Here is a 15,006-nt window from a genome sequence, read left to right on the forward strand (position 1 = left end):
ATGATAAAATTTTTTTCAGATCTTTTTTTCCTTCTTAAAATTATATTTCTTAACATTTGCAATTCAATTAAATCTTGTCCAGATCTGACAATCCAAATTTTGTCAAATTTTATTTAACAATAGAAATAACAGAAACTGTGAAATCTTTATTATTTGAAAACCTGGTGATGACTGCTTGAAAATATTACCTAGCAAAAAATTGTAATTTTGTTTTCGGAAAATTTCCAGAGAATACCTAGTTTCACCCTAATTTTTTATTCTTAACTTAGTTTTCTATAATTGTTTCTTTTTTTCTTATTCCATATCCTTGCTTTTAATAAATGATATTACAAATATTTATAAATATGTATGTATACATATTTATAAATATTACAACATATGTATGTATATGTTGTAATATAACATAATTGTAGAAAAAATAATTTAAAGAAAAAAATTCATAAATATATATATACACACATATATATATATATATATATATATATATATATATATATATATATATATATGGAATGCATTTTAGTAAAGTGTCCTTTAAAAAAAAGTAAATTTGATAAATTTCAATATACATATATACATATTATATAAAATATTATTTTAAAATTTAAGGTTATTGTTAAGATTTAAAACTAAAGTTAGACTGTCAGTCAATAAAATTAAATAATTTAACAAAAGAAAAATTTTAAAAGTTAAATAAAATTTAAATAAAAAACAGAAAAAAAAAATCCATTAAAATAATTGATAAAATTAAAAATATTATAAAATACAAAAGTTTTAAAACTTTCTACTGTATTATTTAAAAATATTCGACTAATTTTTTTTATTTTCTCTTTTTGTAGACGATTTCTTAGTTCAAATCTAAAAGTTCAAATTTTCTTTTTTAATGCATACGTACATACATATTATATAATTAAGTATACTTATATATATATATACGTATATAACTACATATGTATACTTATTTAATCATGTTCATTATATAAAATACAAAGTTAAAGTTTTGTATTGTATAAAATAGAAAAAAGTAAATGTGTAAAATTTAATGTGAATTATTATGAAAACGAATTTTTATTAGAAGAAAACAAAAAAAAACCAAAATACAAATATGTAGTCTTTTTGTGTATGTGAAACTATTAGTTTTAAAACTAAAATAAATATATCTATATCTTATTAAATATACATTCATATAATATACAAATAGTATAACATAGAAGAATAATACGAGTAGCAAAATATTTTTAAATAAAAATAAAATGGCAAAACTTTTTTTAAAAACAAACGAAATTTAAATTAAATAAAACATACATAGATATACATACATTTTATACATATTTTATGTATGAATATATATATTGAAGTTATGAACTACAACATAATCACAAACTGAGACATACAATTTTTTTTATTAAAATGAAAACTACATATTTATACATACATATTATTCTCAAACTAAAACTTCTAGCAAAATTTAATAAAATAATTTAACCATAAAAAACTGAATATTTATGATGAAAAAATACTTAGTTAGTCACAAGGATAAACCAATTTTGAGAAAAATAACAAAATTATGAAATTTTTTGTTTATTTAATTTAATATTAATCCTTACAACCGTTTCGATTAACAACTTAAATGTCATAATTATATAACATTATGTGCATTTAAATAGTAATAAATTAATTTACAATAATATATTTTCACTTTAAAAAGTTCTGCAAATTCTGTACGTGTACACGCATTATATTTAAGCTTAAGCCTGCTTAAGTTAATCGATTCAAAAATATATACATATATATTTATTTAATAATACTAAAAATTATGTACAATGTAGTTTAAATTTAAAAAAAATACTGGGTTTCTTTTCATCATAATATAAAACTTTAATTAAATACCATAAATAAATAATAATAACAACAGAACTCTTATTTAATTTATTTTTTTAATAAAAAAAATGCTAAGGGGAGATTACAACATACATACATACATAAAATAAATAAATTTTCCCATTTACTCGTAGTTTCATGAATGCTGTATATTTAAGTATTTGATTTTGTTTCATTTTTATCGAACAATTTAGTACTCGTATATGTTTAGTTACAATACCACAATCCAACAATTATTTCCGACTTGAGAAAAATTAAAAATATCCTAGACTTGCAAAATGCGTAATAATACTGTTTTAACAGATACAAATCAGTTTATAAGTGTAATTGCTGAACTGTGCAGTATTATCATATGATTCATATTACTGAATTTTAGAAGTCAAAGTATATTATACAGCTACAGTAATTTCAGTGTTGAAACATTAAGTTTGTGTCTAATGAGTACAGTGATAACAAAATCTCAAAGCCAAATCGTGACATTTGGTTGTAATTCTTATACTTTATTTTATCCTTGGCTTCCAGAATGCAGTAATACGATATTAATACATAATTCACCGCATAATAGTGAATTTTTCAATTGAAAAATAATAGCTTTTTTTCCAACACTCAAAAATTGTTGTCAGTTACACCCAGTGATCAATTACACGTATACCGCAATATTGAACTTTAAATTTGGGAAAAACACTGATTACCATCCAAAACCAAATTTCTATTTTAAGTCCTCCTTGGCACATAAAGTGTTAAAATTAGCAACTTTACACGCTAAATATTGACCATTGGGTCTTAAAAATTTTGCAAACATACATGCATTCATAGATATAAAATAATTAACAAAATAACTAAATAAATATTTATTGTAGAAAAAAAACCAAAGTAAAACTCTTATTTAAATGTATTGTGAAATATAAAATTGAAAATGAGTTTAACCATACTCAAAGTTGTAAGTTAAGTCTAAAATATTTAAAATAACATTTGGTGAATAATTAAAAATTGTAGAAAATTAAAAAATTTTTAAAATAAAATAGAAAAAACAAAACAAAATATAAAATAAAAAAAAACATTCAAAGTCAAAACATATCAAATTCGTGCCCGAATATGAAAATTATTATGAAATATCAAAACACAATTTTAATAAAACAAATTAATGAAATTTTTTTTCTATAAATTGTTTTTAAAGAAAAAAAATATACATTATTTTAGACCATTATATTATATTATAATATATATTTAAAAATGAAATAAGTAAATTAAAAAAAAAATATTTACAAAAACACTAATTTTAAAACTTATTATAAAAATACTAAAATAAATTATTACACCATTGAATAGAATATTAGAAAAAACAAAGTAAATAGATAAATAATACCATATTTAAAATATTGAAAACAAAATCTCAATTATAAAACTTTTCAAAACTGATTAGGAACTAAAAACTTAAAAAAGTGAAATTGATTATATAATTAACATAATCATATTTTGAGCTGTCACATATGAATATAAAAACAATTTTCGTTAAATATGAGAGTTAAAAAATGTTTAAATTTGTAAAAATAGAATAAAACTTCTATGATAATGGTATAGTTTTTGTGTACCGAGTCTCTAAACTAAAAAACAATCAGAATACAAGAAGAGGATTGAAGCGTCACTTTTAGACCAGTAATGCACATATATAACGAAAGCAACTTTTACCAGTTTAAACCAAAATAAGTCTAAAAAATATATTTTAACATCCAAAAATTTATAACAGTATAAAAATAATTTAAATGCTTAAAATTTGATATGTACATTTATAAAATGTAAAATTAAATGAAGAAAAAATCATTTATAAAATGTAAAATTAGAACTTTCTGAAAAATAAGAAAAGTTGATTTAGTTATCACCACTAATAGTTTTCTCTCCCCAACACTTTTTCAACTTTCCAAATATTCGGCAAGGTAATTAATTTACAATATATTATTAAAATATATAATATGTGTATTATATTATTATATTACTTAAAAATCTTACCTATATTATCTTTAATTAATAAACTTATTCGAAATATCAGTAAACTAAATAAAAATGTTTTGTTTTATTTTTATTAACTATAAATCTTTATTTTGTTTAAGACTAAATGTCATATATAATTCATCCTCTTCTGAGACACTAAATGTAGGCACACAAACTTTTATCTGGAAGTTTTTTTTTTACTAATTATTTTTAAGTTTTAAGTTCTTGAGAAATCATTAAAATAATTTTGTTGTTAAAGATTATTAGAAAGAAAAAACCAGAAGCAATATATTCGGTCATATATTATAAACATAATAAATTACATTACATTTGTATTATAATACCCTTTGTATTAGTATTTATATAACGATATAAGTCATATTAATGGTAATATACACAACTAATAATAAATTATAAACAATGTACCACAAACAATGAATGATCTTAATTGTTAGGTATTTTTACCTTAATCAAACTTTTCTTATATGCAATTACATAAACATGAAAAATTTTAAATTAAAAAAAAATATATATTACAAGGATAATTAAATCGCCCCTTTTTATGCCGTTAATTAATTTAGAAAAAAAAAAATAAAAAAAAGAAAATTATAAAAAAATATATATAATTAAAAATGCTTTTTAGTACGAGAAAGAGAGATTATGATGTTGAATATCGTACTTTAAAATTAAATAAACTTAATTATTACATAAATAAAATTATTTATATATTAATATATTTGAAAAAATATTATGAAAGTGTAATAAGTGAAAATAAATGAAATTTTAAATTGTTTTGTGTAATTAATTCAGTATGTTTTAATTTCAAATTTGATTAGCTTTAGTTAATATTGTATTTTAGATTATATTGTACTTCAAAGCTCGAATTTTAAAACTATCTGTTTTAACAAAATCTGTCAACAGAATCAAAAACATTCAATTTATTTAAATTCATAGTAAGTGAACTAAAGAATTTTATGATGATTTTAAGAAATTGTTACGTTTTTTTTTGGATTTACCATTGTATACATTTTTTTTTCAACTAATTTTTTTAAATTCCGTATTAAGTGAAGTACAAACTAAAGAATGATTTTAGAAGTTTCCATAGTTAAATTACATTTATGAGCATTTAATCTAAAGGAGGTTTGTTTTAATATATCGGAAAGAAAGAAAAGAAAATCTTTCAAGAGTTTCCTAAGGTATTTTGCAACAACACGCCTTGAAAAATGTTAATCCTTTTCTGAGATTCTTCGACTACTCTTTCTAAATATTTAAACTAAAACATGTTGAAATGTTTTTAACTTTCTTGAGTTCTTCCATTAATATTTAGAAATTTCAAAATATATTTTCTCCTCCATCAATCCTCCATCACAAAAAATGTTTGAGCTTCATTTCAGTCGAGGAAAACTTAGAAAGCGTCAGACATTACACTCTGAAAGAATAATCTAACCTGAACATTTGAACGTTTAACTCTGCTTTCAACTCTTTTTAAGGTAGTAGCAATAAGGGTTTGGAAGTTTACAAGGGATTTTAATATTTACACGGATATCCTTAATGGACATATGTTCCTTTTTCTAGGAATAGAACCGTTATTCCCCTCGATTAAGTATCGGAAATTTACAAACGCCATTATTTTAATAATTCAAACAAAATAGGTTTCGTAATGAGATTTTATTTGACTTTACATTTATGTATACGTAAGCAATAAATAATATTTGATATATATATTGATGTTTGTCTTAACGTAGTTAATTCTGATTTTCTTAACTTTTGATAATGCTTAATTTCAATTTATTGTACATATGGTATATTCATTCATGAAAATAGACCAGTTTTCAAGAAATTACTTTTACAATTTTTCAAAATTTTTTAAAGAAATTGTTTTTTTGTTATGTAGTTATTTTTTTTTCTTATAAATTGGACGTTATATTTAATATATAATTCATTTACATAAATATAATTAAAACTAGATTAATAATTTTTTTTATAAGAGAGATTGTTCTATCATTATCTTTTCAAATCCTGGAGGCGGTCCATAAGAAAAATTATTTAATATTATATCTAAAATGGCCCCATCGTCCACTAAAGTAAAAAAGCATAATAGTTACAAATAATATTACATATGTATGTACATAAAAAAAAAAACATACCGTATAATGCAGGATATACAGTTCCTTTTACATTAAGAACAGGTACTTCTAGATTCTTTCCATTCAAATAGAAATTTAATTCAACATGATCAAACGCGACACCTATGGTATCACCTTCTTGCGGCAGTAATATTTCTTCAGTTTTAGTTGATGTTAAAGGAGTTCTGTCACCATTCACAGTTTCTTCATGATTTTTGACTATTATACCGATTACTGTCGCCACTTCTTCATCATTATGATTTACCACATTATCTGAACATAAACACCAAGATTCTTTGTCAGTTCCACCTTTTGTTTTATTTAAATCTGCTTGGCGTGTTGCCAAGCCTATAGACCAAACACCGCCTTGCTGAATTTTAACTTCAAAGTAAGATTTAGACTGAACTAACGGCGCCGATGCTAGTGCCCCTCCAGAACCACACAACCTGCGACCATTTTTAACTATTACCACTTCATGACCTGTCGACACACAAAAAAATCAACTAATTTACAAATGAAATATTAAAGTTGAAAGTGAGATTAATATAATTGAAAAGCAAACGAACTCAAAATTTTTCTAAAACATATTTATGTACATCTATTAATGGAGTATTATTAAACAAGATAGGAAATCGGGATTATTTGAACATTTTCAGTGTTTTCAATATTTGGCCACCCACCTTCAAAAAGGTATGCTTTGCCGACGCAGAAAATTTAAATTTTTAAAGTTTGTTTTTTTGAGTAATTTCCTACAGAATTTTAATAAAATTTTTTGCTACAGAAATATGAATATAACATGCATAACATATGTACATAGTAGAAAGTACATACATATGTATATGTAATGCCTAATTGGAATTGAAATCAATTTTCTAATAATAATTTTAATTCGAATTGTACAGAAATAATACTTTTTAAAATACTGTTCAAAATTTAAATAACATTAAACAAACATTTGTAAATATAAAATCGATTTGTTTACCCATGTTCATATTGTCCAACTGTATTTCTGGTTCGTTGCTTTTGCTAACGGAAACCTGAGCTGTTAAATCACCATTGAAACAATTACGAAAACAGCAAAACATATTCGTCATTTAACAATTTTCGTATTCTACAAAAATATAAAATATTCAGGCAATTAAAGAATTCGGAAAAACTATATAGTACAAGAGTCATAATAAAAAAAATTAAGTTGTCAACAAACCGCCAACTAATTTCCCCTTTGTTGACATTTTTATAATGCGATTTGTGAAGCTCAAAAATCCCAGCAAACATTTTGACAAATTAAAATTCAAAAAATAATATCAATTCAGATATTTCAAAGTTTTAATTTGCATACAAACTAAAATCATTCTTTTTTTGTTTTAAAACTTTAACTTAAATTTTTTTAATCACTTTTTATTAAACTGAAATGTTGAAAAGTTAGGTACATATACAAATAATAAAACAACAAACATGTTAAAGCCATTCATGATGTTTTTGATATATGTATATGTACGAGTATGACTGTGATTTGTACCAACTGTGGTAATTAATTGAGAATGGGTAAAACTTTTTAAAAATAAATGTTCGTACAGTTCATGAATACTTATTAATATTTTAAGAAAACTATGTGACATTTCTATTTCATCGCACTATTTTGTAGTTTCTGTTTCAGGAAAAATAGAATTTTTCCAGAAAAAAAATAAATTTGGAAAGATTTCTGCTATTTAAAGTTTTAAAAAGATATTGTTTTGAAATTTCGCGAATTGTTCGTAAAATTTAAATCTCAGAAAGTATTGGATTTAACACCTATTTTTTAAACATATTTTTTAAGTATTTTCGATTTAATGTGGGAAAAAGGCAAAAAATGTTTAGTTTAATATTTTTATAAATAAAATTTTAGTTTATTTATTAGTTGAATAAATATATTTCGCTTAATATTTGAATATTGAGAATTGCTCAGTAATAGCAAAGTACTCAAAATTAATAAAAAAAATGTACCATTTTCTGTGGAACCATGATTTAAAGTTTCCTGTACCATTTTTTATATTGATTTTCATATCTTCTAAAAAATCGTATCTTGAAAAAAAAAAAACATAGTGAAGCCGAAAACCTCAGGTAAGTTTTTTTCTTTGCTTCGAGCATTGTCAGACTGAAATTAACATTAAATGCCAGATGTTATTGATTTCTTCTTGGAAAAATACACCACGCTTGTATAAATAAAAAAAATTTTTTGATTTCAAATGTAAAATTTCCGAGAATTATAAATGAACTTAAAAAAAAAGTGTAAACAATTTATTGTTGTTTTGAAAAAATTTATATGAAAAAATGTAAAATGGAAAAAGAAGAAAAAAACTTTGTAAGGAGAAAGAGGTGTATAATTCCAAATTGTTGTTCTCATTTAAAAGAACAAATGGAAGTTCCCCACCACACGTATGTGAATATAATTTATGTTAGTAATATAAAGAAATATTTATTTAATAGTGTTAAATTTATTTCGTAATTTTAATTATAATTCGTAAATTTTTATTATAATTCGTAAAATTTCTCAAGTTTTAATATTAGAAAGTAAATATTTGTTTTTGTTCTTTTTAATCACTTCGAATGACATAATTTTACCAAGACCGGATTTTTGTTCTATAAGCAAAATTAGTTTGTGTTTGATAAAATATAGCATACATACAATTTCTTAAATTGGTCTTTTTTTGTATAAGTACAGTTTTCCTAGAAGTAATGAAATGAAAAAAAGTGGATTGGAACTATTAATAAAGAAGTTTGCATTTAAAATATTTTACCAAAATTTATAATTTTATAATTTATAAAATTATACTCATAAAAATAATGAGTTTTAATTTTTTGTTATAGTTATTTAAAATAAAAAAAATACATATTTTGAAATATTTTTTAATTTTTACTTTAAAAAAAAATTTTAACTTATCCTTCTTACAAATTACACGTATTTTATAGTAGAGGCCAGATAAGGAAATAAAATAAATACCCTCCTGCTACAATTTTGACAATGCTCGGAGCAAAGAAAGAAACAACTAGAAAAAATTAGGTTTCATTGTTTTTCAAGATGCTCCTTCTTTTAGTATTTCTAATTCGTTGATAGAACGGTTAAAAATACCAAAATAATATTATATTAGTCATGGGCAATATCGCTCATATCAGTGATTCGTTCTGAACGAACTGCTTTTTTTCACTAACTGATTATAAAATCTCGTTCATTTCGTTCACTTCCCTTCTGTATATATTATTGCATGTTTTTTGGTTATAATTATATATATAGCTATTCGTATTTATGGTAAATTTTAAAGAAAAGAATATGTAATGGATTTTGTAAAATAGTAATAAGTTTTGAACCACAAAATATCTCTACTTATACGTATATAAACCAAAAAGTTTAAAACGTAGAGAAAAATTTAAAACTCTTACTTAAAAAACTGTTTAATTATAAGTAATTTCTTAAACCTAAGGAAATAAAACTTTTAAACCATTTGAGTTTAAATTTATGTTTGTAGATTCCTCACAAGAAATTTATAAAATAAAAATATTTGTAATTATCTTTATTTTTAATACTCGAAAAAAGCTATTTTTTAATACTCGTAGATTGTAGATTTGTACAACGGGGGCAACAATGCATCGCGACCACGTATAAGGATCTATTGTGCGCCCCCACCCGAGTGCGCGGCATACCCTACAACACACGCTCGAGACCCACCCTCCTTATGAACTCAAGCAACTTGTGAGGACCAGAAGACCGTAACTTCGCCACCGTTAGAGCAAAGCCTCCCAGCACCTCCCCACTCCTTCGAGCAAGAGCATCACACTCCCCCAGGAGGTGCACTGAGGTCTCTCCATACTCCCCACAGAATCTGCAAGCATCCTCATTTTCCAGGCCCAGCCGACTGAGGTGTCCCCTAAGCCTGCAGTTACCCGTCAAAATGCCGGTGAGGACTCTCACCTGGTTCTTGCCCATCCCTATAGTTTTCTTAAATCGCTTCTGGTCATAATCTCCGCAGAAGGGCTCCGACCCAAGAAAAGGTCTGTTTCCCCCCTTCCTTGCAAGCGCATCAACGGCCTCATTTTCTTCCACGCCCACATGGCCCGGCACCCACACAGTGTGACCCGGTTGCATCTGCCTAACTCGTTGAGCTTCTCAAGACAGCCCCATACTGTCGCGGAGGATACTGAAAACGAGTCCAGCGCTCCGATCACAGCCCGGCTATCCGACATAATCATTATTTCTTGTTCCCGATACCCCCTTTCTAGGCTGAACCGCACGCACATTTCAATGGTGTGCAACTCAACCCGAAACACACTCGGAAAAGTTTCCATAGGTTCGGACAAGTCCCCTCCTCGACAAGACGACCCCGATCTCTCACACCGATTATTCCGGCTCCATTTCTCCCCAACCTAAAAATGGCAGCCTTCGCTGCCATCTCCACAAGAAGGTGCAAGGGGGTTAGTCCCAAAATCTCCTCCATTGCCGCCGTTGGACAAGTTCTCATAGCCCCTGTGATGCAGACGCATGCGAGTCTCTGCAATCGTTTCAGATTCCTTCTAGCCGTACCAAGAGCCACCCTTCTTGCCCATGCTCCATAAGTTAGGAGCGGCACGACCACCATGGTATACATCCACCACATGACAGACGGAGAGCAGCCCCACGACCTGCCCGAGATGGCCCTGCAAACCATAAGTGCCCGAGTTTCCCGCGCACACACAGCTCCCTCGTGACTTCGCCAAAGAAGCTTGAAATCAAACGCCACTCCTAAGTATTTGACCTCCGATTTTCTCTCTACAGCCGCTCCGCACACGTATATTGTGCGCAGATGCTCCAGCTTCCTTCTCCTAGTGAAAGGCACCAGGGCCGTCTTGTTAGTGTTAAGCCTGAGGCCCACAGTATCGCACCTGGCCCGGGCCACCCGTAATCCCCTTTGGATATCATAAAGAGTTCCCTCAAACTTACCTCTAGCGATGATGACTATATCATCGGCATAAGCCTGGACTAATGCCGATGACTATATCATCGACCCCTGGCCACGCGCATTCTTAGGGTGCTCTGCCCCACAGCAGTCTCTGCTACTCTCGGTGCCATCATCCACGTCTCTACGCCTCAGGGCGTCCGCAATCGCCTCATGAGAAGTGTTGTCGAAGGCCCCCTCGATATCCAGGAACGCGCATAGCGCCACCTCCCCCTGCTCTATTGTGCTTTCTAGGGCACTGGCAAGGCGAAACAGAGCGATCTCTGTCGACCTCCCCGCCCGAAACGCATGCTGGCAATCGTTCAGCGGCCTCCTCGCCAGCACCCCCACCCGGACATGGTTATCAATTATTTTCTCCATCGTCTTCAATAAGAACGGTCTGAATGACTTGGGTACCATGTCCCTTCTTCCCACTTTGGGAATAAAGACAACCCTAGCCACCCGCCAGGACTGGGGAATGTATCCGAGAGCCAAGCTACTCCTAAATATTCTTATTACGAAAGGCATAATTGGCTCCAGCCCGCGTTGCAGAAGTGCTGGTGAAATCCCATGCACTCCCGACGCTTTGAAGGGCTGGAAAGTGCCAACAGCCCACCTTATCCTTTCCTCCATAATAATTCGCGCAGCTCTCCGCCAATCCTCAGGTCGTCCTGCATCTGACGCCACGGATCCGACATACGGAGTACTGCCAGGGAAATGCGCCTCCAGGAGGAGAAGAGCCCTTTTCTCCTCGTTCTCCGTGTAGCCGCCATCCGGTCTCCTTAAGAAGCAGTCACTGGCCTCCTGTCTCTAGCCAGGGCCCTGTGCAGCCTCGCAGCCGCCGGCGTTTCCGATATGCTCCCGCAGAATGATCTAAAGCTCCTGCGCTTAGCCCTGCGGATCTCCTTGCTGTAGGCTGTCAAGTTCATCTTGTACTCTTCTCAAGTACGTTCTCGCTTAGCTTTATTGAAAAGCCTGCGAACCCCGACCCTCAGGTTTTCCAATCGCGGGGTCCACCAAGGTGCATCTGTGAAATCCCTTGGCACACTAATGGGACAGTTCGACTCAAAAGCCTCGACCATAATTCCCCCGACTTCCACAGCCCTTTCCAACACCAGGGGATGCCTGGCCACAGTTCTAACCGAGGCGCCTGACAGTTTTGCCTCCAGGTCCTTTCTGCATCCCTCCCAGTTTGTCCGCCTCGGATTTCTGAAGGAAGATTTCTCATCCATCAACCAACCCAGACAAAACCGAATGATTCTATGATCTGACATAGAAACCTCCCCCGATACCTTCCAGTCGCGTACCAGAAACCCCACATTCGGACTGCCGAATGTGATATCCGGTACCTCCTCCCTAACATTAGTTACAAAAGTTGGGGCATTAAATATTTCTAGGTTTTCTTTAACTACAAATTCTAATAAGGATTCACCTCTAGTATTGGTGTCGCTGCTCCCCCATGCAACGTGATGCGCATTCGCATCACAGCCCATGATGAGTGGCCACCTCTTCCTATTGCACTGCTCCACAATTTTAAGCTCCATTCCCCGGAAAGTACGCTGATGCGAGCACTATCTCCAAATCCTTGCCCCCAACATTAATGCGGACCCTGACAGGTGTGAGGTCCCTTGTCATGTACTTTGAAAGTAAGGTAAAGTTAATATTTTTCTAATTAGAATGCAGGTCCTGGGTCGGTCCTGCCCGCAATCCTATACTACCTGCGCATCCCTAATTGACAGTCCTTTGATGTGCCCCCTGTATACCCAGGGCTCTTGTACCATGGCTATGCCCAGATGTTCCTTGGTGAACATCCTTGCCAGAACAGCTGAAGCTGCTCTGGCGTGGTGGACATTCACCTGGGCGACCCTGGTGCCTTCGTCCCTCATTTGTTGAGTTGACTGGCAGGGTGATCTTCCCCTGCCATCGGGACGTCATCTTCTGGGAAGGACTCCCTAAGACTTAGAAGAGTTAGCTCCAGGTCCTTCACCATCTCCTCCGTCGTTAATGAAGGGGAACGCCCCTCACCCGGGGTTTCATATCCCTCGCAAAGATCCCCCTCGTCCACCGATTCCTTTTTGGGACCATATGACTCTCCGTCCCGCCCGATGGCTTCCGCGGAAGAGTTATCGATCCCTATTCGGAGAACCTTTCCGCCACCGTCCTCTCGCTGCCCCATCAGCTTCCAGACCCGGGTGTGTATTCCCCCGCTTGGAGCCTGGAAGATGGCCAGCGTTTTTTCCAAGGCTTGGCCCCCGCTACTGGGGAAGAAGTCAGTGATTACACAAGGCTTAGGGATGTCATCTCCCTTCCTTGCCATTAATTCTGGTCCGCTCCATGTACCCAGAACTGGCGCTCGCTTGATCAGCCATTCAGCTGTCTCCTCATCTGCACAATCGATGAGTACTATCCCGGGCCTGAAGTCAAATTGGATGATGTTATCCCAGCCCTTGGCTACCTCCTCGATTATCGCCTCCTCCAGCTGGATGAGCTCCTGCTGGGTCAGCATAATGGAGGGGTATTAACTCGACAGAACTGCCACCTCCTCGGATCATCCAAGCCTCCAGGCTGACCCAGTGATGGCAGATAGGAGGGCTTCCTCCTTTTTCCCCCACGGTGCATCCCGGAGGGCTCGCCCCCCACATCGATAGCCTGCGAGGATGCGGAGGGCTTGGTCCGACTCTGCTCCATGCCATTCCTCCCTTGCAACCTTCTCCTTTTTTGTTATGTCCGGTTGCCCACGTACCATGACGGTCTTTTCCCGTCGTATCGATTTTTCCATTTTCTTTGTTTTGTTTGTTCCATTCATGTTTTGGTCCCACGAACAGCTAGGGAAAGGATAGTCCGCTACGCCAGAGCCCCGCATAACGTAGTAAGGTCAAAAATACTCTCTGAAGTGACCCGGTATCAAAGAGACTCCGTTCGCGGTAGCCAGTATACCCCCCGGCTACCAACTAGTCCACCAGGCGCATGTCGTGTAACCCCATTGGATAGGGGGGGGGGGGAGACTTATTGAAGGTAAGCTTACGCCGTTACGTCATGCCCAGGAGATTCTCTTGGTTTTCAGGTCTCACTTTCGACCTTGTCGGCATGGTTACACCTGCCAGACACCACAGAGTGGATCTACTATACTTAGTCCTAACAGATGTGGCAAAATAACACTAACAGAGTTCATTCATTGAGTAATCATTTAATTTAGAAACATAACATTCAACATTGCAAAGCTCACGACCTTTTTTTAACATAAAGCCATTTTCATACAAAAAAATTATTAAAAGTTGTTTTGCCTTGATCACTTTCCCATTCTCTCATCTTTTGTTCTTTCTTCTCATTAAAATTAGAAAACGGAATTGTTGTTGCAATTGGTTCTAATTTATTATTTATAACCATTTGAATAAAACAGAGATAAAGAAAAATATTGCAAATAAAAAACTCAAAATGTGATATCGTGGTTCGTGAGATCATAATTCATAGAGATATGTATACATTTTTTTCTCTTTCATAATGAAATGAGTGATAATAATATATTTCATATTTTATGTAATTGTATGTACATATTAATATTAATATAATTGGACATTTCATATTTAATTACACAAAATTAATTACATAAACAAACAAACATTAACATTATCTTATTTTCCCTTTATGTGTGAGTTGGAAATATTTTAATTCATGTAAGGAAGAGCTAAAGAAACTAAAATTGCAAGTATATAAAAGTGAGTGAACTAAATATTAATATTTATTTTAGAACATCTTTGATTCCATTTTATCATAATGTAACACTTTTTTTACTTTTTTTTTTAGATGTAGCAGGTGTTTAAAAAGGTTTCGAAGATAGCGGTCCAAACTACCTATCTATCTATCTGGTGTTTACTTAACATTATAATGCGCATAATTAATACCTTACCTCATCTTATTCAAATAAGTATATTCTTTTTCTGCTCTAATAATATACCAAAAATAAGATTTTACGTCAACTTAGTAAAAAAAAGTACAACTGATTTAACTCATAGACTCCTATAATAAAGATGCTTGTATTTAACTGCGCTAGCCATGATAATTAA

The 15,006-nt window shown here is 31.8% G+C and overlaps 1 protein-coding gene across 3 annotated transcripts; it reads right to left on the reverse strand.

The window, feature by feature from the left end:
* Positions 1-5,764: 5,764 nt before the first annotated feature.
* LOC129616142 (SPRY domain-containing protein 7) lies at positions 5,765-14,977 on the reverse strand. Of its 3 annotated transcripts, none has more exons than XM_055531624.1 (4): positions 14,850-14,977; positions 6,979-7,107; positions 6,018-6,476; positions 5,765-5,949 (listed from the first exon to the last, which is right to left on the reverse strand). In XM_055531624.1, the coding sequence occupies exons 2-4, from the start codon at positions 7,088-7,090 to the stop codon at positions 5,852-5,854; spliced, it is 669 nt and encodes a 222-aa protein (XP_055387599.1). In that variant the 5' UTR covers positions 7,091-7,107; positions 14,850-14,977; the 3' UTR covers positions 5,765-5,851. The 3 variants fall into 3 exon arrangements, with proteins under 3 accessions (XP_055387599.1, XP_055387598.1, XP_055387597.1); XM_055531623.1 differs by lacking the exon at positions 14,850-14,977 and adding an exon at positions 7,201-7,217; XM_055531622.1 differs by lacking the exon at positions 14,850-14,977 and having other exon boundaries at positions 6,979-7,194.
* Between the last annotated feature and the right edge of the window lie 29 nt (positions 14,978-15,006).

The sequence above is a fragment of the Condylostylus longicornis genome, unplaced genomic scaffold (genome assembly GCF_029603195.1).
Source record: "Condylostylus longicornis isolate FDR11 unplaced genomic scaffold, ASM2960319v2 ptg000163l, whole genome shotgun sequence".
Classification (NCBI taxonomy): Eukaryota; Metazoa; Arthropoda; class Insecta; order Diptera; family Dolichopodidae; genus Condylostylus; species Condylostylus longicornis.

Excerpts from the sequence above, each read along its gene's own strand:
- LOC129616142 (XM_055531624.1), bottom strand. The coding sequence starts at position 7,090 with ATGACGAATATGTTTTGCTGTTTTCGTAATTGTTTCAATGGTGATTTA. Across the intron at positions 6,477-6,978 it reads GTTGGACAATATGAACATGG|GTCATGAAGTGGTAATAGTT; the intron begins GTAAACAAATCG and ends GTGTGTCGACAG. Across the intron at positions 5,950-6,017 it reads TGTATATCCTGCATTATACG|TGGACGATGGGGCCATTTTA; the intron begins GTATGTTTTTTT and ends TTTTTACTTTAG.